Source organism: Zeus faber (assembly GCF_960531495.2).
Source record: "Zeus faber genome assembly, chromosome: 10".
Lineage (NCBI taxonomy): Eukaryota > Metazoa > Chordata > Actinopteri > Zeiformes > Zeidae > Zeus > Zeus faber.
In genome coordinates this window covers 27,562,308-27,586,839 of record NC_137199.1, presented here as the reverse complement: position 1 = coordinate 27,586,839, position 24,532 = coordinate 27,562,308, and the positions used below count along the sequence as shown (strand labels likewise).

Below are 24,532 nucleotides of genomic sequence, written 5' to 3'. Positions count from 1 at the left end.
GTATTGTTTTGGGGGTTTTTGGTTGTTTTTTTTTCGTTTTTGGAGGAAATGGAGCATGATTTCTACATCTCTTAGCACAAAATGCAGTAAATACGAACTTTTCTATCAACTTATCCACAAGTTTCCTTTGTCTTTTTTTCTTGTTTCTCTCCCTCTCTTCCCCATTTTACTTTGTTAGGCTTTATCGTCTTGGTTTCTCCTGATCATCTTAATAATGTATTCATTTGTCATTTGAAGCGACAAACGACACGGTTCTTTTGCGGGACGTCATTCAATAAAAATCAAAAGGCAAAACAAAACAAAAAACAAAACAAAAAACAAAACAAAACAAAACAAACCAAACCAAACCCCGCTGCCTGCACCGGAAGTGATCCAACCCTCGGGGCGTGCTGTCCGGCGCTCGATCCGCCGGATGCGACAACGAACCCCCGGCTTGACGCATGTAAACACAGCGGTAACCATGCTGTTCTGGGGGCTCTGCAGCCGGATCCCTGGAACCCAGAGGTGAGCGGTGTATAACCTGCGCGACGCCATAACAAGAACCCGGCAGTCGAGGCGGCTTGCCGGCCCCTGTGCGCTCGAAGGCAGTTCGTCGGACGAATCCCACCTTCGCGGGGAAGGTGCAAAGCGGCGGCCACTGAAGGGGGTCATTTCGGGGCAGGTCGCTCAGGTGCGCGTTTCCCCAAAGATTACACACCCGACGTCTCAACAGCGGGCGGCGTTGACGGCAGCGGCGAACAGGCACCGCTGGAAGGTTTATTATTATTATTATTATTATTTTAATCTAATAAAACATGCCTGTCTTCGACCCAAGCTACCGTGCCTGATAAATTATGTTAGCGTTCGTTTTGTAGCTGGTAGAAAGGACAGTCTTGCCCGGCTCACGCACATTGACTGCGGGCGTCCGTGCTTCCCACCGCGCTTAGGCGACGGAACGCGGGTCACTCGCCTCGGAACGTGGGCGATAGCGGCTCGGAAGCAGACGTTACCGAGCTTGACTGGAACGCGGCGTACGTCTCTGGTAAATCATAGTCATTAATAGTTTTAATCATGATCACAGGCGCCTCCAAAGTCGCCCGAGTTCCAATTTCACAACAACACATCCTTCTCTCCGCTGGTTGATTTATTAACCTCGTCACGTCGCTGCCTTTGACTCACATAAATAAGTCAGTAATATTAATAGTAATACATGTTAATCAAAGCCTTTGATTGACATTATTTTGTTACTGTAGCCTCACGCCGCCAGCCCGTGTGAGTGATCACTGTGACTATTGTCCGAACCGGTTTGTGGGATTTGCAAACCATTGTTCCAATTCATAATGACACAGCAGTGGCTTTCATCGGACCCTCCCCGTTCGCCCGCACAAAGGGGTGTGCCGTGCTTCCTGGTTATGGCCATAAAAATCACGTTATCCCCGGATCGCGAATCCCAGTCGCTTTAACTCCCCGCGGTCTTTCCTTTTTGTTTGTTTGTTTGTTTTAGTTTGTTTGTTGTTGTTTTTTTTTTTGTTTGATTTATTTTCCCCCTCCGCCAGAAATCCCAAGGTTATCTGTCGGAGAATGGCCTCGGCGGCGACTCGCTTCGACTTTGTGGTGATCGGCGGCGGGTCGGGCGGGCTGGCGGGGGCGCGCCGGGCGGCGGAGCTCGGAGCGTCCACCGCGGTGATCGAGAGCCACAAACTCGGAGGTACCTGCGTGAGTAAAACAAACGTTATCCTGGCTCTAGTCCCGAGCTATTATTAAACTGCTCCCCCGTGCGCATTGTCATGTGGTGGTGTTTCCAGGTAAACAGAGAAGCCCCCAGAGTGTGTGTGTGTGTGTGTGTGTGTGTGTGTGTGTGTGTGTGTGTGTGTGTGTGTGTGTGTGTGTGTGTGTGTGTGTGTGTGTGTGTGTGTGTGTGAAACTGGCACCGCACCACCTCAGTCCTGTTTGTGGCAACAATGCATGGAGGGTTTTCTTTGACACAAGGTTTCCGTGGTGGGAGGAGTGCTCAAGACCTTCTAACCCACAAATACCCCGACACAAAGTAACTGGAATGACAGTGTAGCGCAGGTGGCATGTCTGCGGGACCAGTGGGTCTGATTTAGTGACGTCCAGCGGTGACTGAACGACCCCTCCATACCAAGCGTGCAGGTGCCGCACCCTACGGTGATTAAAAAAAACCAAAAAAAAAAAACCCACTCATTCTAAGGTATCAAGAACACAACGATTCTTATTTTCTTGGGTTTATACACTGGTTAAAACATACTTACTAGTATTATATTCCATTTCTTCCAAGTACGTTCCGCTAGATGCGACGAAATCTTCAACACTGGTCCTTTATGTAAAGGTACACAGGAACTTGCTCGTACTTAAATTATTAACAGTACTTGTCAAAGCCAGAGCCTGCAATGTGGCATAAAGGGCTAAATTGAATTTCTTTCTGCGAATCATTGCAATTTACAAAGAAATAGGTAGATCCAGTCCCTGATTAAATAAATTATAATAATAATTAATAATAATTATAATTATTAATAATAATAATAATAATAATAATAATAATAATAATAATAATAAATAAAGCTCAAGTAATGTGGAAGTGTGACTGTAAGAAATGTAGTTGACTAAAAAATATAGCTATTTGCTTTAAAATGTAGTGGAGCGAAAGTGTAAAATATCAGAAACTGAATATACGTAGCAAAGTACAGATCGTTGAAAAATGTTCGAAAGGACGGTTAAAAAAAAACACTTCATTACTTTCCACCACTGAAACCAGGCACCCGACTAAGTGTTGTCTCCGATGACGCTTCATTTATTCTTTCTTGCCCAGCGTCATATCACATGCTTGTAAACAAACAGCAACTGTCTTTCAAATGCTCTTTCTTTGCTTAATCTTATTGTTTTCTTCTTCTCATTTGCTCTTTATCTGTATTTTGTTCCCTCAAGGTCAATGTTGGCTGTGTCCCTAAGAAGGTAAAGTTTATTTGTTCTTCCCTATTGTGCAGAGCGCATGTTAAACTCATTGTAAAGACAGAGCAGTTCATTGATTATTATTTTAATTTTATTTTTCTCTTAACAAAAATCTATGAAATGTCAAATGAGACGCATGTATAATATTTTTCCCGTAGGTTATGTGGAATGCAGCTGTTCATGCAGAATTTCTCCATGATCATTCTGACTATGGCTTTGAAGGTGCACATGCTCATTTCAGCTGGGAGTAAGTTTCCTCCAGGGAGTCAATGACAATCTGTTGGACTCGAAAGTTATTTCCGTATTTACCCCTCTTTCTCCATGATGTCATTTCATTATCTTGTTGCTTCCCTTTAGCCTACTTCTCTTATCTTGATGTAGGGCAGTTAAACTGGTTGCAGCATTCAGCGCAGTGGGCTTGTGCGTGATAGAAATGAGGGAAGGGTGTCGATGTTCAAGAGGAAGAAACAAAAGGCAGTTTTTAATCCCCGCACTGTTTGTTTAAGGCGAGGCAAGATGAGGCAGTTTATTTGTATAGTGTATTTCATACACAAGGACAATCTAGAGTGATTTGCGGAAGACATAAAGGCATTATTTAAAAAACAAGTAGGCTAGAAGTAGATTAATGGTAATAGTGAGAATGATGTGGTTGTATCGGCTCGGCTGAAGAACATGAGAGTTCAGTAAATATTTGGTGTTAAATTAAATAACATTCCTTGTTAACCTATTATGCTCCTTATTACCAAGTTAATATAGGTCAAGCCATTCTAACATGCGTCCAATCCACCCTGTCGGAAAACGGGCTGTTTAATTGGGAGGAGCCACCGTCCTGAGGCCCCTGGTTCTCTGAGCCAATGGGGTTTGAGCACGAGTTCCAGGTTATGCGAGCAAATGGGGTTTGAGCTTTACTCCGGATTCCGCTGTATTTCTCTGTAAACTTTCACTGATTTCACCTTATCAGCACACTACAAAGTGTTAGCATAGCCCTTATCTTCGATGCTAGCGGGTCCGGTCGAGCGCCAGGCGTGGGTGGAGTTACTCAGATGGGGGGCGGCTCTAATTCTGCTGAGGTGGCATATATTACTGCGATGACGTATATTAGGGCAGCAAAGCTGAATGGCTCGTTTTAGGACATGTTTTCTGAAATGCACAGCTCTCAAAAAAAAAACCGACTGGCTTGTCTTATTTCACTGTGTGTGCGTGTGTGTGTGTGTGTGTTTGTGTGTGTGTGTGTGTGTTAGTAGGACCATAAGAGATCCAAATGTATGTGCACAAGCACTGAAAAACTGCCTTTTGCATAATAGGTCCCCTTTAAATAGTTTTGTTGTCCTTTGCCTACAGAACTCTCAAGAGCAAACGGGACGCCTATATCGGTCGGCTGAATCACATTTATCGCAGTAACCTTGATAAGGTGTGTTCCAACTTATATCATTCATTGTTTCTTCTAACTCGAAATCAGGTGGAGCATCTTGATCCAATTCAAATGTCTTAAGTTTTGTTTTTTGTTTTTTTGTATATATTTTTTTTACTTGTAAGTATAATGCACTGGTACAGTTATGCCCGACTTGCTGTTAATCTCTAGTGAAATAAATGCTGATCTCTTCAAGGCTAAAATAGAAACAATCCACGGTCATGCCAGGTTTACGGATGATCCTGAATTGACCGTGGAGGTCAATGGAAAAAAGTACACGGCGCCTCACATCCTTATCGCCACTGGGGGGCGCCCCTCCGTCCTGAGTGACCTTGACGTTCCAGGTAAGTCCTGATCAACGAATCCTCGTCCATCACACCCATAATTAAAAGTGTTTATTTGTGTGAATACATCATTTGTTTGAATGTGCAAACTTCATCATTGTCATCATCCCAGACCTGTTCACGAAATTATCAGATAGAGATTTTGGGAGACGAAAATTGTGTCCAACGTAACGTGTTGTTGTTGTTTTTTTAAATACAGGGGCGAGTCTGGGCATCACCAGCGACGGCTTCTTTGAACTTGAAAGCCTTCCAAAGTAAGATTTTCATCCCACCTCCGCCCCGGTTCTTGTTTTGGCCTTGCGCAGGTTTTACCCTTGTGATTTTACCCGTTGTTCTCCCCCCAGGCGCAGTGTCATTGTGGGTGCAGGATATATCGCAGTGGAGATGGCAGGGATCTTATCAACTTTGGGGTCAAAAACGTCCCTCATAATTAGACAGACAGGGGTGAGAAGCAAAATCCCCTTTGAGGCGGATATGTTTTTTATGATACTACCCTTCGTCCCTGCGAATTACGCACGTGCTTTTCCTCCGTGCGTGTTCTGGCTACAGGTGTTGAGGAACTTCGACAGTTTGATAAGCGCAAATTGCACGAAAGAATTGCAAAACTCCGGGATTGAATTGTGGAAGAACACCCAGGTGAAGTCGGTGAGCAAAACGGACGCCGGCCTCGAAGTCGTCCTTGTCACCAAGGACCCCGAGAAGAAGAACGACGAGGAGAAGATCAGCACCATCCAGGAGGTGGACTGCCTGCTCTGGGCCATCGGCAGAGAACCCAACACGTCGGGACTCAACGTCAGCCAAATGGTGATCGCCGCTCCCCTCCTTATTTCGCTCCCTGGCGTTTGAAATAACAGTTGTTGTTGTTGTTGTTGTTGTTGTTTTTTTTTCTTTGCGTCGGTTGCTCAGCAGGCGATCGTAAACGGTCAGATCCTTGCGTCGGAAGCTGCACAGAAGTGCTTTGAGGAAGGACTCGGAGGAGATATTTTCAGATTCCTTTATTTTTTACTCTCACTTATATAATCAATATCCACACGCTTCACATAATATTCTTAAAAGCTCCATAATGACCCCATTACTGTGTCTGCATCTTGTGTGTGTGTGTGTGTGTGTGTGCGTGTGGCAGAGATAAAGCCTTTGAAAGGTACCAACGGGCACAGAGGCTCCTTATCAGATGCGCATTCTTTGCATTCCTTCGCTCTGTCCCATTTTGGGCGCCAAAGTTGTGGGATACACCCAGCTCTCTCTCTCCCTCTCTCTGTCTCCCTCTCCTTTGAGGCATGCATCCATTTTCGGCGACACTGCTCTGCCGTGCTGAGATTCATTTTGTGAACCTCCCCTGCGTCGCGTCGTGATCGCTCGGACAGAGCACCCAGCCGTATTCAGTTCGCTTCAAAGCCGTCGCACCTTGACCCATTCCTCGCCCGCACTCCGTCTCTCTGCCAACCAACCTCTAAGCTCCAGGGGAGCTTAAAAAAAAAAAAATAATAAAAATCCCACAGACGACGTGCTGCGTCATGAGATTGACAGTGATCAGCTCGAGGACCCAAGCACTTTATATCGAGGACAGCAAAGCAAGGGAGACGTGGCCAAAGAGGGTCATCAAAGTTTAGGTTTTAATTGTTACCTTTTCAAACCAGGCCTAAAAAGTTGATCAAAGACCGCCCGTCGCCCTGAAGTCAGTGAGAGACGTTTCCTTGTCTTCTGGTTTCAGTATCGACAGCTTATGGAGTGTGCATTAAAGGTAGAATTGGGCTTTTAATTGCGTGCCCGCCTGATGTGGGTAGCACCTCCTGCCGGGCGGACATCTGTGACCGCGGATGGAAAGGGCCGTGAGGACGTTCTGGATCGTATCCGTTGGGGGCTGTCGCAAACAAAACTTGAACGGTTCTCTGAAATAGTTTGTGGGTGGCGGTGATTACAGTAATTGGCGTCGTTGGGGGAAGAATCCCCCGGACGTTTTCGATGAGGCCGGTTTTACGTTGAAACACTGAGAGACGGGAGTGGAAGCTTGATTTCCTCCTCGGGGGGAGGGAAGCGGATCTCCTCCACGCGGAGAGCCCGCTAGTGTCCCGCGTTAGCCATGTTTCATGGCTCCGCTTCCTGACGTCCTTCCTCCGCCCGCCCAAATGCACCGTCTTATCTGTTTGACAGGGCATTGAGACGGATGAGAAGGGCCACATCGTGGTGGACGAGTTCCAGAATACCAGCCGCCTGGGGATCTACGCAGTAGGAGATGTGTGCGGCAAGGCCCTGCTCACGCCTGGTAGGGCGTGGCATCCCAAATAGAAGACAAGTCTAAATGTTTAACTATGTGATGTTTGTTTAAAAAGAAAAAGAACAAAAGAGCCTTTTCCTCAAAAGAGGTCAATCTAGCCTTGTATGTTTGCACAAAGCTTTATATGAATGTTCGTCGTTTAATGTTTGAATTACAATTGGTCCACCATTGAATTGATGTATATACTGCTGTGCTTGGGCAGTTGCCATCGCCGCCGGCAGGAAGCTGGCGCACAGACTATTTGAGGGCAAGCCAGAATCCAAAATGGACTATACCACCATTCCCACCGTCGTGTTCTCCCACCCCCCCATCGGAACCGTGGGCCTCACAGAAGGTGAGTTTGCTTTAATGACAGAAGTACCCAAGTCTTGTGTGCCCTTTTTCATGTTTAAAATGGATGGTGTTTGCTGTATTGCCACGGCTGACCACGTTCTAATGTCAAGATGGCAAACCGAACTCCTCCATCCATGCACTGAATTACATCTTCATAACAGGGAATACTGTCATTCAGTTATTTAGTTGTCATATTTATATAAGAGGGTCCTTGGAGTGCACGGGATGTCTCATTGAACGAAATGTTTGCACAAGAACTGGCAATATTAACCTTCTTTTATGGGTTTCATGGATTTCCCAGAGGAAGCCATTAAAAGTCGAGGAAAGGAGAACGTGAAGTGTTACAAGACTTCCTTCACTCCCATGTATTACGGCATCATGAGCAGGAAGACCCAGTGCATCATGAAGCTGGTGTGTGTGGGGAAGGAGGAGAAGGTAGGGCTCTTTATTTTCCTAAAAGCAGTGCTTAATGAGATGACTGTCAAAGGTTCATATGTCTAGCCTTTATTCTTCTAAGCGGAACTGCTGCATTTCATCACTGCGGTTTGAAACTATCATTATTTGACTTTTTTTTTGTTTGGGTTTTTTTTTTCTTCAAATTGCCTAAGAGTGATTTTGAGCAGCCATTTTCCAAGTGGCAAATTCATAGTCCTCCTCCGTGGATGTTGGCATTTATCGAATCCTTACTCCACTTTCCAAAAAGCATTTTTCCCATAGACGCCACATTAACAAGCGTCTCTTAATCCATTATTGTACATGCAATGCAATGCAATATAATGAAAAAAGAAAAAAAGTATTTTTAAATTGAATAACATTTTAAATCATTGGGGCAAGTTTCAGGTAATCCAAAAGCAAAGTTGTGTGTGTGATGTAAAGCCGCTGTGCAGCTTTTATAGCGTTTATCAAAGGAGAACGGAGATAAGTAGCATTATGTAGAATGACAGTTACCACCAGTTAATGTTAGTGATTCAGCGAATACTAATGTTACACATCATGAATCATACATTCCTTAAGCGAACATTATAGCAATGTTAAAATTATTTGAATATTAATGCCATAAGGAGAAAAAGAAAATGCTCTCATGTTGACAATGAGCGTAGTATGTGAAGTATGGAGGGGTGTCAGGTGATCCTTAAATTGACTTCATGAGAGCAGCAGGCTGCTCTGCCTGTCCCCTGAAAAGCTCCTTTCACATGGTGGTTCATGGACAAGCTGCCAACACACTCAACATCTCTATGAGTTGAGACATCCAGCAGAGCGGGGAAATGATTGGCCCCATTAGGGGCTCGCGCACTGGGTGAACAACTTCCATTGAAATGATAAGGCGCCCATTTTGTTGTCGCTCATCGGGTTCTATTGATAGATCCATGGACATCACTTGGCACTGTCAGCCAGTCAGATACAGGACCTAACCTGTGTTCGACCAGAGGTTAGGCTTTCAATGTTCATATTCAATGTGTTGTTGAATGTTGGTGACGCTTTAAGGACCGTAGATGTAATGAGATTCCCTCGCCTGCGTTTTTCACCGATGTGTTGTTGTAATTTGTTCATTTTACGTCATGTCCCTTCCTAGGTGGTGGGTCTGCACATGCAGGGCATAGGCTGTGACGAGATGCTCCAGGGCTTCGCCGTGGCAATAAAAATGGGGGCTACCAAAGCAGACTTTGACAGGACTGTCGCCATTCATCCCACCTCATCGGAGGAGTTTGTCACGATGCGTTAATGCAAAGATAAAGCCCTGTTTTTCCCGGTAACACCAGCGACTTTAATCAGTGTCCTAGGACGGAGTTGCAACAGCTTGATGACTTGCTGTATATCACAACCTATTTACTTCCATTTTCTCTCATTTAAGTGACCTGATATGTAGGCAGTGTTTGATTTCTCTTTTTCCTATTTTTCCCTTCCTTAATGGATTAAGGCACGACTTTGAGTTTTCTTCAACTGTACCATGGGTCTTTTGAAGCAAAATATGACATTTTTAATAAATATTCAATTTCCTTTGTTGGTGATTGTGAAATGGAGGTGGTGGTTCGACGGGTGTTGTCAAGTAATCAAATGAGGTGGTCAAGAGATGGTCGATGGTTTGCATGTGTACGGTTCGTTGTTTGTTGGTCGTTTGTCAAATCAACAGTGCAAACACTGCTGCCATTATTTGCTGCCCATGCCAGGCCACACTATATCTGCTGTACTGTTGTAAAGATTCAATAAACCTAAAGTTGTTTTTTCTTAATTTACGTTTCTGAATGTGCTTTTTTTTAAATTTTGTTGTTATTATATATATTTTTTTCAAAGCTTACTTGGTATTTGGTTGGTTGGGGTTCAGGCCATTGTCAGTATTTAAAATAAATAGATTGACATGACAATGTAGTGCCGCGGTTTGGTCAGCAGGGGGCAGTGTGGCCACTCGGACCCGGCCGGGGGGACGCGTCCAGTCGAAGCTCCGCGTTTACGTCGCGTCAAGGTGCGTGGAGGTGAAGGAGGGCAACGCCCGGCTTCCTCCTGTCTCGGAAAACAAAAACACAGCGTGCGCCAAATAATTAGAAATGCGCCGAGGTAGTTCAGAGTCACCTGCCGAGATGCACTATTAACAGTTGGTTGCGCTCGGTTGGTTCCAAACGCCACAGACGAGTTTCAACGAGGCTCTATGATTGTCCCGTGATCCAATTATCAACATGTTGCTGCTTCATACGTCTAATCACGTCGCCGGAGAATCAATGTGCGTTTCCCATTCGCCTGTTTTGCATGATCGTGAGATTGCGGCAGAAGGGGCGGAAACGTCCCAATTAGAATATTTATCTTTTTAAATCACTTGGTTGACGCGGAGTCCAAGCTGCTGCCGTGTTGCATTCCGGCCACGTCGGAACTCGGAAAACACCGACCTGCAACCGGAGGCCATTTACGTCGGAAATCCGGGGACAGGTCGCTCAGGGTGGATGACACACCTGATGTCGCGGCACGGGACCTTCGCAGTGGTTTTCCTCTGAAAGCGCGTCTAATTGCGACGTAAGGTTTCCCCCCCTCCGGAGATGTTGACGTCCTCTCGACACGGTGAGCGGCGGCGCGGCCGATTCCCGAGGGTCGCCGGAACGCAGCACGGGACGACGGCCCCGCGGTCCCTCCCGGGGTCTCGCGAGAACTGTCGCGAGTCGTCGCGAATGGCCATGTGACGTCACAGCGGCTCTGCCCCGGCTGCTGCCGCGCACTCGGGATGGGGCCGGATTATACGGAGCGAGCGCTGCCGTAGAAAGGTCGGTTTTCCCCCCTCAATACTTCCAAACGAACGTCGTTGTTTTTAGGTTTTTTCCCTCCCGCTTTCGTTTCATCGCATACCGACGCGGGTAGAAGGAGGGACCCTTCTCCGCCCTCCCTGGTTTTACCAATGTGGCTCAGTGTGCTAGCTAACGTTCCGGGTTGTACCGCAGCGAGCTAATGTTATGTACTAGCTTAGCTCGTAGCATCGAGGAGTAGCTCTTCAAGTCACCGGGTTCCGTCGGATCCACTGGGTCCATGTGTCACATTAACTGTTTGACAGTAGCACCTGCCTCAGATAGCGTCAGATCCTCTCAGCGGGCGAGTCGCGAGTGAGGCTAAATTGTATGAATGTTTGTTTGTTTGTTTGTTTGTTTGTGTGCGTGTGCGCGCTGCCCTCCCACAGCCAGACCCCCCAGCACGGAGCCCGGCCACAGTGAGGATGATCGCCGGCCTGGTCCACAGACCATGGACTGTCCTCTGCAGGGTCTCTCTGCAGCACAGAGCCTGCTTCTCCCAGAGGACACCCTGGACCCACCAGCATGGTACGAAGATAGATGGGATGTTCTGTTTCGGAATAATAAATATCAGTTCAAGTTCAAGAGGTTATTTGTCACATACACGTACACACGGTCTTACATATATGCAGTGAAATGTCATGACACCCGGTGATTACGCACAATAAGCTCTATAAGGTCTAAATACAATAATATGGACATTGATACTGATCTACTAATCTGATAACTAATAAGCAGGTCCAAGTTTACAAAATTATTATAATGTCTAAAGTCTATGTAATTACAATTAATCTGTTCTTCAATATAAATTGCACATCATTGCATCATCTGTGGATAACACCCCTACAAACTGTAACTATGTATTCCCTGCTGAACCCTACACATATGTATCGACATACATTTCAATTTTGCTTTTATATTTTTTGCTTATGTTTTTCTTTCTTTTTGTGTACCATATATAATTTTGCTATTTCATTATTTTGTTTACTTTGTTTTGCACAGCCTGTCGAATTTGCCCTTTTATCATTTCACTGCACTGTACCTGTATGACTTCGTCACTCCTATCATTCATCTCCTACACAGGTTGGCAAAGTGGTGGCCTTCACAGCTTCTGGTTCAGCCTTCCCGACTGCCGTGTTGCGTCTCTTGGGTTGGCCCAGGTCCAGCACTACTCTACCTCTGGCACCGGTAAAAACGGTACCCCCAAACAAGGGCCAGGTGACACTCCAACCGCAGAGAATTTGCTGTCTGCGGTGACAAAACCCTCCTCAATGTCATCAGGTAACAGTCTTTGCAAATTTTAATCACTGTCTGTAATGCTGGCATTGTCACAGAGTTAGATTTTTATTGGGATATTTGGCTGTATGTGCTTATTATGTGCTCCTTGTGATACTTGGCGTTTTCAAAAGTAATTTCCTAAATGCATTCTGTCCCATTGTGTCTGCCAGCCCAAGCGGAACGGTAGCTGGCTATTTTGTCCGTCTGTATTGAATCTAGATATCTCTTGGACATATTTCTGAATTTTTAAAGTACTTAATTTCATGTTTTTTAAGGTTCTGCACCACACGGGCTAACTAAAGCAGAGACAATTCAGGTGAAAGGTAATGTTGAGCTGTATCCTCTTCTGATCATTTAAAATATATATTCTGGATGGCATACATAGCTTTTCAGTGTTGCTTTTTAAATCTGTTAGGCGCGGTCAATTTGTAATGTGGGTGGGTTTCTATGTAAAGCAGATTGAATTTCTTTATTGAAATGTGCTATATAAACAAACTTTCCTTGCCGAACATTGGATCTGATGACTGCAGGAGATAATGACCAGGAGCAAACCTCTAATAATTGGACACCAATGTCAACTCCTTGAGAAGGAGATGACACTATTAGTCACAAGAATAATAAATGGGTTTTATTTATCAAAACGTGAGTGCGATAGAAATGTTAACCTCATATGATAAACTCATGTCTTCCATTTCCTCTTAATGCTCAGTGCGGGCTGTCCTGAAGAAACGCGAGTATGGATCCAAGTACACCCAAAACAACTTCATAACTGCAGTCAGAGCCATGAACGAGTTCTGCCTCAAGCCAAGGTGGGACCTGTTAAAAAAAGCTGTTTGCTTTATTATCCCCAATGTATTAGTTAGAGATGCACGGCTCAATTGGCCGGTTTTCAGGTTAATCGGCCATGACCGGTGACCATGATCAGTGTCAGATATATCCGATTCTGTGCCAGTCAATTCTACACACCCGATACAGTGCTCATGTACACTTACTCATACTCGTAGAAATGCTCAGCTACTCAAACCCGATACCAACGTAATGTAACGTAAATGCTTAGTTGATGTTAAAAAAAAAGAGAGAAAGAAAATGTCGGCTGTTTGGAGGTACTTAAAGGTAAAGATAGAAGAGTAGATCAATTATTTATCGTCCGACAATATTCCAAAATTGTGCAGACTGCAGTATCTATCGCTGTCACAACAACGAAGCTCAGTTGATGATGAAAGGTTTGACTCTTTTTTTTTTTTTTTTTTTTTTTTCCTCTCTTCTTTTTGAGAATCTGTTCTTGACGAGTCACTCAGTAAAATGAATCGTTCGATATGATTCAGTTGGTCAAATGTACGGCAAGCGAAGGAGGACTTCCAGTGAACGAGAGTGAGAAGAGTCGGCCATTTATTATTATTATTTTTATTTTTTTTATTTTTTTTATTTTGGAATGGCATGTTCCAAATATAACAGAAAGGTATATTTGCACTTAAAAGTGAAGACTTTTATTTGAAGTCTGAAGTGTACATTTCCATGTTTGTGTCCTACTAAAACTCATTGAGAGTTATAGATCGCATTATACTGAAACTTGGTGACAGTGCATTATTGTATTTTATTGGAGCTCAGTGAGCGTTCCATGTTGTATTTTGTTTTATTGGAGCTCAGTGAGCATTCCATGTTGTATTTTATTTTATTGGAGCTCAGGGACATTTTCATGTTCTACTATTGTTCCATAGTGAAAAATGAACAATAATAAACACACAGTGTCAAAATCAGCATTCTCACTATTGTGGTAACTGAAAATTGCAGCTGTAGTCCTTATGTGCAGCTGTCCTATCATGTTAGCGTGATCAGATCACGCAATGTGTTTGTCATTGACATACAGCGGATATAGACAATGAGAACAAATGATAAGAAAATGGGATTTCTCCGATCACGAATATGAACTCAAAATGACCGGACGACAATGTAAAAGTTATTTAATAGTCAATGTTTTATAATGACATATAATTGAATGAAAAACAGTATCGCCCGGCTTGCCGATTGCGATATTGGCAATATTAAAAAATCAGAAATTGGAATAGGCTAAGGAAATTACCATCAGTGCATTACTCAATTCTGACCAAACAAACAATTGTTGGAACCTGAGGCTGGGGCTATGGTATTACAGATGCTTGGTTTTAGGCTTGTGCTAGTTTAGAAAGCAGGAAGAGCAAAACCACAGCAGGAATTTTAATGAGTTAATAAGTAAACTCACCACATTGATTAGCTCAAGTAGGACTAGCAAACACAGCTGTATTGGAGAGCCACTGATGCTGGATGTTAAACTGCATTACCCCCCCCCCCCCAATATGGCCTCAGTGACCTGGAACAGTTGAGGAAAATCAGAAGGCGCAGCCCCCACGACGACACAGAGGCTTTCACTGTGTTCCTGCGGTCGGATGTTGAAGCCAAGTGAGTGTTCAATTCTTCTGCTTGTTACTGAGAGTTACGCTGCTCAATTTCATTCAAGTGTCAGCCGTTGTAGCTGAGAATACAAATACCTATTTATTTTTTATTTATTTATTTATTTTTTAAACAATATTTATTGAGCCTCATGTCAATCCTTATCTGTGGCTTTCAGAGCACTGGATGTGTGGGGAAGCCCTGAAGCTCTCGCTAGGGAGAGAAAACTCAGGAAAGAGGTGGAGAGAGAGTACCAAGAGAGTAGGTTTTGGTTTTTTTTTCCTCACATTTCCATTAATTGTCATTTTGTACCAAACGTCAGATCATTTTGACCATGTCTTATTGTAGTGTATGTTTTTTCTAAAAAACCCAAACGAATAAATTGCATCACGCAAACTTTGTGATGTACATATATTTTTTTCTAAATTAGCTCTAACACTATAATGCCCGTTTTTACCCCTCTTGGCAGATATTTTTCGAAATCAGCAACTGCTGAAAGAATACAAAGATTTCTGGGGAAACACTAAGGTAAGCGCATTAGTGTTAATATTAACATAGAAATTCCAGCAACAACCTGCTGTGTTCATCCTGTGGCACCGCCCTTGGTGTCCCCACCTTTATCCCTCTCTGGGATTGTTTGGACTGTCAGTTCATCAGCATGACAATGTCATTCTCTGTTCCATGCAACGTCAGTTCCCCCATACAGCATAGCTCCACTCTTCACTGGCATGTTTTGGTGAATTCCATACTCTATACAGTGGTTGGGTTGTTTGTTTTGTTTTAGCCAGCATGTCTCCTTGTGCCAGATATGGGTTATAGTGTTTGCTTAAGATGAAACGTTCAAATCAAAACAGTGGGTTGATAGGAAGCATGCTTGTCAGCCACTGATTGCTCATGATATTACAATAACTCTTAGAATAAAGATTAAATGTCTCCACTGTTTCTTTTCACGTTTTGATTTAGCCTCGATCACGCAAGAGGGCAACCTTTCTACAGGGGCCCGGGAAAGTTGTGATGGTTGCTATTTGCATGTAAGTATTTTTACTTTGCTTTTATGCTTTCTATAACGTTTTTTCATACAGCATAACCTGTATGGGATTACACTGAAACAAAACCATGTTGGATCTAGGCCTAAATGATGCCACTCTATTGCAATATTATATACAATTTTGGTAGTTGATGTCAATGATTCCTACAAGTTCTCCAAGCATGTATCATAATACACCAAATCAACCTTTAAAAACATGGTAGAATAGATGACAAATGAACACTTGAATTTGAAAATGTGAAGAAGTCCTTGGTCACATGAGGCTCAGCGGGCTCCTGTGTTGGATGATTGAGTTAGACACAAGCAGTCACATGCAGAACATTGTGTGCGTCCACATTGACCTCCTACTTAACGCAAGGCGCCCAAAATCCAACTAAGGCGGAGAGCTTGTCAAAAAGATATAATATGGATTAAAAAAAAATCCTTAAGTATTGAATTGGGGAAAAAAAATGGCAAGCTAATCAGAGAAGTGTGTGTGTGTGTGTGTGTGTGTGTGTGTGTGTGTGTGTGTGTGTGTGTGTGTGTGTGTGTGTGTGTGTGTGTGTGTGTGTGTGTGTGTGTGTGTGTGTGTGTGTGTGTTAGCTGTTTGATCTAACATTTGCCTCTGTCTTCAGCAATGGGCTGAACTTCTTCTTCAAGCTCCTGGCTTGGGTCTACACTGGGTCCGCCAGCATGTTTTCTGAAGCCATCCACTCGCTGGCTGACACCTGCAACCAGGCTCTGCTCGCTCTGGGAATCAGCCAGTCTGTGCGCAACCCGGATGCCGTGCACCCGTAAGCACAGGAGACATTTCTCCTACTACGGCAATAATGGTGTAATAAGATCAATAAAGTGCCGGTCCTGGAGGGGCGGTTAGGGTCAGAGCATGGAGTTAAAGGGCAAGCGAGGGTATACAGTTCTAAAATCAGGGCTGAGGGTGTTCATCCATAAGATTATTTAGGTTAAAAAAATCTCACTCTTCATATTTCATACTTTTATTCAATGTATTAACGTTATGCATGTGCTCATCTATATGCTGTTTCCATTGTTGGTGGCGGGATCCACCACATGCAAAAAGAAAAAGGCAGCTGTGGTGAACTTGATAAACCAGCAGCTAGTTGTGATTAGCAAACTTGTCGATATAGGATTCTGGGACTTGCAGTTGAATCTACCCAACACGTTTGACTTTATGGATTTCTACTTTAAGTAGGTTACAGTAAACCTCAAAAGCGTCCTTTATTTTAATGTTTCTCTCATAGTATGGAGAGCTTCTTAGTCATTCTGACAAATTTAGTTATTTACAAATGTGGCCACAAATCAAGACCTTGAGCTTAAAAGTTTGTGTTGAATGTACAATTGTATGTCTTTGGTATGTACACATCAACAGGATTAAATATCGCTGAAATACTGGCTTCATTCTTTTTAGGTACGGCTTCTCCAACATGCGCTACATCGCCTCCCTCATCAGCGGAGTGGGCATCTTCATGATGGGAGCTGGTCTTTCCTGGTACCACGGCATCATGGGGCTGCTCCACCCGCAGCCCATGGAGTCTCTCCTGTGGGTGAGTGGCTGCACGGTCTCTTGTCTGAAGTGTGGAAGTTGAAGGGGCGGTGGCCCATTTGATAATCAGTGAACCATTTATTCCTGCCCGCAGGCTTACTGTATTCTGGCCGGCTCTCTGGTCTCTGAAGGAGGTAGGTGTAAAGTGCAACTGGCATTCAAGCAGCTTGTTTTACTCCCTCAGAGATATTGATGTGTCACTGTCTTTCTTTTCAGCTACACTGCTAGTGGCCATCAATGAGATCAAAAAGAGCGCACAACAGCAAGAAGTTTCCTTCTATGAGTATGGTATGTTACTGCATTACTTTTCCAGGTAAAATTTTACCGGGTCAATAGCTTCCAGCTGCAAGTCTTTCACATCTAGTAAATATCTTGTTAATCATAACTGGGTATTCTGTTTATCTATCGTTGTTTGGGAAAATGACAGAATTGCCTTGTGACTTACATTTGGGGTGTGTGTGTGTGTGTGTGTGTGTGTGTGTGTGTGTGTGTGTGTGTGTGTGTGTGTGTGTGTGTGTGTGTGTGTGTGTGTGTGCAGTAATGCAGAGTCGCGACCCCAGCACCAACGTGGTTCTGCTGGAGGACGCCGCTGCTGTTCTAGGAGTCATCATGGCTGCAAGTTGCATGGGGCTCACCTCCCTCACAGGTACACACCACCATATACAGGCAACACTAGGGCATAAGACCTCTGCAGAGAAGCACTATCAGGCCTCTTTAAATCTTCTCACACGGCATGGTTTTCAAACTTGTGACAGAAGAAATGTATATCACCTTAAATATAAAAAAATTTAGATAATATTGATGCACATCATCTGTTTGATACTACTGATCAAGAGTCCCTATTAAAGAATCTGTGGCTCATCACATGATTGTGGTCCTTCAATGTCTCGGTCCAGATTGATGACCAAAAAATGAAATAGGATATTGTATTTATTTTTGCGGCCGCGAACCTCGCGAAAAATCCTAAAGGCCTTTCTATAGTGCCAGTGTTTGGTTTGTCTGTTCTGGGTTACTGTAGAAGAAACATGGCGGCCTCCGCGAAGCGTACCTGCTCCCTATGTAGATCTCACGGCTCATTCTAAGGTAGCGCCAACATAACCATTATTATTTTCACGGGATTATACACCAATTAAAACATACAAATTTAATATTATATTTTTATATATTTCTGCCAAGTTCATTCCACAAATATACACACTGCACCTGCACTTTAAATGCATGGTCGCTTTGTGGGCTGGACCCTATTGTAATTGCTCAAACGAAAAGTTACTTTGTTTGGGCTGGGTCCCCCTCATCTTATGTTGTCTCGGCTCGGTTGCATACGGACCGATGCTGTAGTCATCCATGAATGTTGCCATTGTGCAATTTGAGAATTCCTTATCAAATACAAGTTGGTGTTTAGAAAATTGTAAGTTGTGAACAAGGGACGGTATTTTTTCTTTTCAGTGTGAAGCTATGTGCGCCGTGATTGGTCCTTGAAGCACCAAGCTCCTCCCCACGTGCAGATAACGTAAAGCATAGTGACTCCAAATCCGGTCACATATTGCCATAAAGCAGTTTTGCCGCTGATATGCGACATAGTGATAAAAACTATATAAAAGTCTGACCAATATCGATCATTATTTGACACTCGCATTTAGACAAGACACGGCTCTCAGAGCAATAAGGGATGCTGCGTTCATGGGAAACCCGGAAAACTAATTTGCTTTGGAAGCAATGCGTTCACTGGAACTCGGAAAAAAATATAATTGTTTTATATCATCTTTCACATTTTTTATTTTATCAATCAAAAAATTCTTTGTGTGTTTATTTATTTGTTTGGTTATAAGATAAATGTTCTCATATATATATATATATATATATATATATATATATATATATATATATATAGAGAGAGAGAAACTTAAATAAAAATGTTTTTCAAATTGATCGCTGGGCTCAGACTCTCCAAAATTGGGATTAGCATCGGACCTAACAATGTGGCATCGGCCGGGCTCCAAAAAGAGAGAGAGAGAGAGAGAGAGAGATATATATATATTTAAAGTGTCAGTGGAACGTAATGTGGTATGCCGGCGCACAATGGGCGTTGTCAAGATTGGATAACTACCCTGTCAGTCAAGCTCCTCGCTAAATTACGTTTTTTTGTTTATCAACGAGAAGCACTCGTTTCCCTCCCACTGGTTACACACACACACACACTGTATTATCATATCATCATGGCAGCCACGACTGGGCCAAAAGTCAACATTTTCGGATTCAATAACTTAATTCAATTGCATCTATTTGTGCAAATCTGTTCATAACTTTTGAGATATTCTGCAAACAGGCAGACGGACGGACGGACGGGGGCGCAGCAATGTTTGATGTTGAAGTCCAGCTGTCAGTATTTCACTGTCTCAAAGTGATGGGGAGGGAATATTCTTTGAATTGAGGAGAAATTCAGAAATATATAAGCTTTTATAAAATGATTTGTTAGATTACATTTATTTCACTGAATATCAATAAGATTCAAGAGGTTTATTTTTCACATACATATACATACTTTCATACATATATGCAGTGAAATGTCTTTGCAACTCACCCGGAGATTATGCACAAAAGTTACTAAACCGAACCGGATAGCTTACCTAATTCCTATCGAGCAACTAACTGAAACTAGCTGATTCATAAAACGTACATTGTCATACCTGTGGAACAGGTTAGATGGGCCCATAATGTCATTGTTAAACGGGTACTAATACCTAAGAACTGCAGTATCTTGGGATAGAAGAATCACTTGACTTGCCTTAACTAAGCACTCGACTTGACTTGACTTGACTTGACTTGCCCAAAGAAAAATCACTGGGAACTTGCTTGAGATTTGGACCAAATGATTTGAGACTTGTGACTTGGATAAGAGGGACTTGGTCAGGAGTCTGTCTAATACTGTATTTTTATATATATATATATATATATATATATATATATATATATATATATATATATATATATATATATATATATTTCTTTATATTTTATTTTATTTTTTTCTTTCTTTCTTTTATTATTATTATTTTTTTATTATTTTCCTTTCCTCTGTCTGGCCCCTGCTAGGTAACCCCTACTACGACAGTCTGGGCTCCCTGGGCGTGGGCACGCTACTGGGCACCGTCTCGGCCTTCCTCATCTATACCAACACAGAGGCCCTGCTGGGACGCTCAATCCAGGCAGAGCACGTTCAGAAGCTCACCGAGTTTTTGGAGAACGACCCGGCGGTGAGGTGAGCAGAACCGCACCTGTGCACCCTCACGTGTTCTTGGCTGTCACATGCTGTGTGGTCCTTGTCCTGTTGTCGGGTCTGGATCAAACACGCACCACCCCAAAACTTGCTGCAACCTGCCCCCACCACCCCCATCACCCCAAAGCCAGCCGGGTGGCAGCAGTCCAGGCCGCTGTAATGTTTATGCTCAGCACTCGAGCCTAAAATACAGCAGCCTGGTATTTATTGTTTTTTACATACAGCTGTCAATTTGGTCGTCCTTTCACGGGGAAATCCACACCAACAAGATGTGTCGCAATGTTGGCGTCCCTTAAAGGATAGGTTCGCTATTTTTCAACCGAGGCCTTATTAAAATGTTGGTTCCCATCATTTATAACTTCTCATGGCGCTACTGTTGTCAAGGTTACGTGGATATACTGCAGCTGTGGATGGATGCACTGCTGTCTTCCTAAAAGCGCAGAGAGAGAGAGGAGGATATTGACGTAGATGTTTTCATTTTATGAAGGGCCATCCACGACGTGAAGGCCACCGACATAGGGCTCAGCAAAGTACGCTTCAAGGCCGAAGTGGACTTTGACGGCCGAGTGGTGACGCGGTCCTACCTGGAGAAGCAAGACATCGATCAGATCCTCAACGTAGGATTTTAGTCTTTCTAATCTGCATCGTGTTTTACCTCACGTCCCGCAACCTGTTTGAGATATTTAGCAGCTGCGGATGCTCTGTGGCACATTCTGCTCCTGTGATCGAGTTTGAAAGTGCATACGGGAAAAAGGGATGGATTTAGTTTCAGAAGAAATTGTTAGTAAGATAAGGTCATAAGTAATAATAATAAGTTAGTAAGGTGTGTGTGTGTGTGTGCGTGCGCAGGACATTCAGCAGGTGAAGACCCCTGAGGAGCTGGAGAACTTCATGCTGAAGCACGGGGAGAACATCATCGACACCCTGGGAGCCGAGGTGGACCGCTTGGAGAAAGAGCTGAAGGTATGGAAACACTGTGACCTCTCTGTTTCCATGGTGATAATATCCTTTAACGAATCACTTGTTGTTGCGACCTTAGCGGCAGGAAAATCACTCCACGTCGTATTTGACTGTTTCTGTTTCCCCTGTTGCTCCGTAGCAACGGAACCCCGAGGTCCGGCATGTGGACTTGGAGATCCTCTGATCTCCGCTGGAGCTCGTCCTGCTGAAGCTCTTGGCGGGGGAACGGGCGGAGGGACGGCCAGGCCGTCTGCGACCCCCCGCCTCCACCTGCAGCGATCCCCTCCGAGCAGCTCCTCATCCAGTCTTACTGTAGAATAGTAGGAATACCGTGCAAGCACAGTGTTGGTCAAGAGATTTAGCTTCCTCTTGCGCTCGTTCAACTTCTTGTCATTAACCTCATAAAGCCACAGGTAAGGCCCTAGCAACAGTCCCGAGCGCCACCAGTTCTTCTACGTTTCAATGTTTTTTTCTCATTAGTTGAACTGGGCCGGTAGCCATTGCACAATCGGTTTTCTTTCGCCTTTCATTCACATTCCAGCACAAACGCGATTTGGATTTGGTTGAAACGGTGACTTCCTAAAAGTCCAACGGGAGACCACAATCTATTACCACATTTTCCACATTTCTTCTACATGTTGGGTTGTGCTAAGACTATGACATGAAAAGAGGAAGATATTTTCCATTGTTAGTGGACTCTAGATAGCAAGCTGTATTAAAAGTCCCTTAAGCCACAAACTAATCATGAACATGTTATATTACAATTACAGAAAAAAGAAAATGCAATCTTGTTCTTTTTTTTTTTTTGTTGTTTTTTTTTTTAAATCATTATTATCATTTAATCTTTATATTAGATGAAGTTGACAGAGTTGAGAACCGACTGAGCGTGAGTAAAGGAGCACCTATGATGGAATTGTATGCAAATGTGCTGAGAAAACCAAGATAGCACTTCACGGCACCCGGTCGATGACAGAGAAGCACTTTATGTTGCAAGGAGACGATGTGAAGAAAAACACTGGTACTGAATAAGAAACAGCGCGCCCGCACCGTGGACGAAACAAAGCTGTTGTCACTCTCTGAGCACTGTTGCCGCGTACTCCAAAGCGAAGGACTGATCTCGAACTGATTGTATGGTTCCAAAGACGAAGTGCGTAGTTCGCCCATCCACACGGAGCGAGCCGCTGTGCCCCCTTTTCCAATGTAAATAACCCAGACCCACAGCGAACGCTTTTATTTAAATTGTATTTTTCATTATTTGGGCACTGGGGCAGCTTGCTAAATACCACAAAACGGGTGGACAGAAAATTATGAAATTCTGGAAACAAACATACTAACCAAGATCAAGATGTTTATTTGTCACACACACGCATACATACGAGCGTACATATATGTAGTGAAATAACGCAGTCGTGTGGCCTCAGTCATCCTCTGGCGTGCGGAAAGATCAACATTCTGACGCGCGGCGTTCCGTACAGTGTGAACCCGCGTCAGTCTTTGACGTTCCCGCTGATCTCTGCATTACATCGGGTGACTTGTGTTTTTACTTTTTTGCGCCGCATCGTCCTCACCGAGTCGCAGAGCGGCCTTCGGGCGTCGCTGCCTGGGATGGTCTTCAAGCTAAGCCCATTGGAACAGAAGATGAGCCTGTTGAAGTGGTGCAGGAACAGTGGGGTGGAAATCCAGGTTTATATTTTTAAAGGCGTTGTTTTCCCTTTGGTTATGACAATGTGATAATAATGCTGAAGGACTTTGAATAAATTTCATTTAATTTATTAAACTATTTGCTTTTAATCGTTTTTTGGTGATTGGTGACTTTCTTTTTCATCTTGTCGAATAGAAATACATATATATGACCGTGCGAGTTGGGAATTGGAACTGCACTTGTGGATGAACCCAGCCTGCAGAAAGCCCAGTCTAATGCAGAACAAAAAACGTTATTTTTTTTATTTTTTAAGCACGACACTTCCAAGGGTTAAATGTGAAACCCACATGCTCGATTCAAAAGTGGATTTGATTTGTGTTTGTTGCTGTTTATTTAACATTACCCTTTCTCTTGACACTGAACGCCCCGAATAGGGAATATTGTACAATGAGAATAATAAACATAAGCATTTATTGCCCAATTCGATCAACACCAAGAGCCCCCCCCCCCCCCCCCCCTGTCCGTTTGGGTGGAGAAATGCATCTGTTATCTCGCGTTGTATGGGAATGAATCCGCCCAGCCTTCCCCCACCTCCTCGACGCCGTGCCGCTGCCTGGAATTCGAGGCGCAGTCCGTTAGATGGAGCCCGTTAGATGGAGCCCGTCGCGGCGGCGAGAGGAGCGGCGGTGACGTCACGAGGCGCGTCATCCCCGAGCAGCCTGCGCTCCCGAGCGCCACTGCGCACATTACGCGCGGCACCGCTGGACCGAGCCTCGCCTCAGAGCCAGGCGGGCGCGACATGTCATGTTTCTTCAAGCCCGGAGGAGGGGGCGAGGGAGACAGAGGGAGAGACAGAGGGAGAGAGGGACTAACGGGTGGGGACGCACTCCGTCCGCTGCAGGTTTTTAAACCCCCATTCCATGTTGTTCTGCCATCTGGGTGTTGCGCACATATCGGTGTCATGTCTCGTCCGTCGCCGTTCCCAAGTCAGTGTGTGCCCATGTCGTCTCCTTTTCCATTTCCGAGCCCTGTCTCTGTGCACTGGGTGATCAGCTTTTTTTTTTTTTTTTTTTTTTTGCTCCCAATGTGGATCATCAGCTAAAGCTGTCAAATGTGGAGGTGACCATGCAACCAAGATTAAAAAAAAAAACCTCCACCTCCTTTAGGCTTTCCTTGTCTTCCTGGCTTTATTGGCATTCATCTATTTCTGACATTAATGTTTGTATTTGGAAATACCATTTCAATCAAGAGTTTGCATGCTTTCATTTTTTTTTAAATATGTACATTTTCTCCTTTTTATTGTCCCCCCCCCCCCTACAGATGGGGGCGCAGGAGACAGACCTCCAGGGTTTTTTTTGGTTTTTTTTGGGGGGGGGTTTCTTCCCCCAGCAATCCATGGTTACAACACACATCACCCTCCTCCCGACGTTGTGATGTGCGTTTGTCAAATGCATTGGGGGTTGTTGTTGTTGTTGTTGCTGTTGTTGTAGCCTTTCACACGCCGTGCACCGCAAACTCACTGACAACGGCCCCATCACCCACATCAGTCACATCATCCAAGATGTGTTTCCGTGTTTCATACAGTGTCCGTCCTGTTTCCAACCCCAGGTGCAGAGACAGCCGGGAGGACGGCGCTGGCGGTTCGGTGGCAGGAGGAGGCCCGATGGACGATGCGCCCACCACCACCACCACCACCACCACCCTCCCATGCTCTGCGCTTTTAGCCTCTTTACAGTGCTGCCTTGTCGAATCATGTTCAAGCAGCATTGTACAGGGCTATGA

At 44.2% G+C, this 24,532-nt stretch overlaps 2 protein-coding genes across 3 annotated transcripts; both read left to right on the top strand.

Moving 5' to 3' along the window:
• The first annotated feature begins 403 nt into the window (after positions 1-403).
• gsr (glutathione reductase) lies at positions 404-9,542 on the top strand. 2 transcript variants are annotated; one of them, XM_080007596.1, is made up of 13 exons: positions 404-504; positions 1,536-1,695; positions 2,926-2,952; positions 3,108-3,196; positions 4,291-4,360; positions 4,557-4,704; positions 4,904-4,958; positions 5,049-5,148; positions 5,254-5,508; positions 6,856-6,967; positions 7,182-7,313; positions 7,614-7,747; positions 8,886-9,542. In XM_080007596.1, exons 1-13 carry the CDS (start codon positions 413-415, stop codon positions 9,033-9,035), a joined length of 1,524 nt encoding a protein of 507 aa, XP_079863722.1. In that variant the 5' UTR covers positions 404-412; the 3' UTR covers positions 9,036-9,542. The 2 variants fall into 2 exon arrangements, with proteins under 2 accessions (XP_079863722.1, XP_079863723.1); XM_080007597.1 differs by lacking the exon at positions 404-504 and adding an exon at positions 547-670.
• Positions 9,543-10,498: 956 nt separating this feature from the next.
• On the top strand, positions 10,499-22,873 carry slc30a9 (solute carrier family 30 member 9). The gene is made up of 18 exons (XM_080008684.1): positions 10,499-10,560; positions 10,968-11,106; positions 11,662-11,859; positions 12,132-12,179; positions 12,566-12,665; positions 14,200-14,292; positions 14,462-14,544; positions 14,753-14,811; positions 15,247-15,314; positions 15,946-16,104; positions 16,737-16,872; positions 16,966-17,005; positions 17,088-17,159; positions 17,410-17,517; positions 19,965-20,130; positions 20,636-20,765; positions 20,998-21,111; positions 21,248-22,873. The coding sequence occupies exons 2-18, from the start codon at positions 11,004-11,006 to the stop codon at positions 21,290-21,292; spliced, it is 1,722 nt and encodes a 573-aa protein (XP_079864810.1). The 5' UTR covers positions 10,499-10,560; positions 10,968-11,003; the 3' UTR covers positions 21,293-22,873.
• The last annotated feature ends 1,659 nt before the right edge of the window (positions 22,874-24,532 follow it).

Coding starts and splice junctions, on each gene's coding strand:
- gsr (XM_080007596.1), top strand. CDS start 413: ATGCGACAACGAACCCCCGGCTTGACGCATGTAAACACAGCGGTAACC. Junction 505..1,535: donor CGGATCCCTGGAACCCAGAG/GTGAGCGGTGTA, acceptor CCCCTCCGCCAG/AAATCCCAAGGTTATCTGTC. Junction 3,197..4,290: donor CATGCTCATTTCAGCTGGGA/GTAAGTTTCCTC, acceptor CTTTGCCTACAG/AACTCTCAAGAGCAAACGGG.
- slc30a9 (XM_080008684.1), top strand. CDS start 11,004: ATGATCGCCGGCCTGGTCCACAGACCATGGACTGTCCTCTGCAGGGTC. Junction 12,666..14,199: donor GAGTTCTGCCTCAAGCCAAG/GTGGGACCTGTT, acceptor ATATGGCCTCAG/TGACCTGGAACAGTTGAGGA. Junction 21,112..21,247: donor GCTTGGAGAAAGAGCTGAAG/GTATGGAAACAC, acceptor GTTGCTCCGTAG/CAACGGAACCCCGAGGTCCG.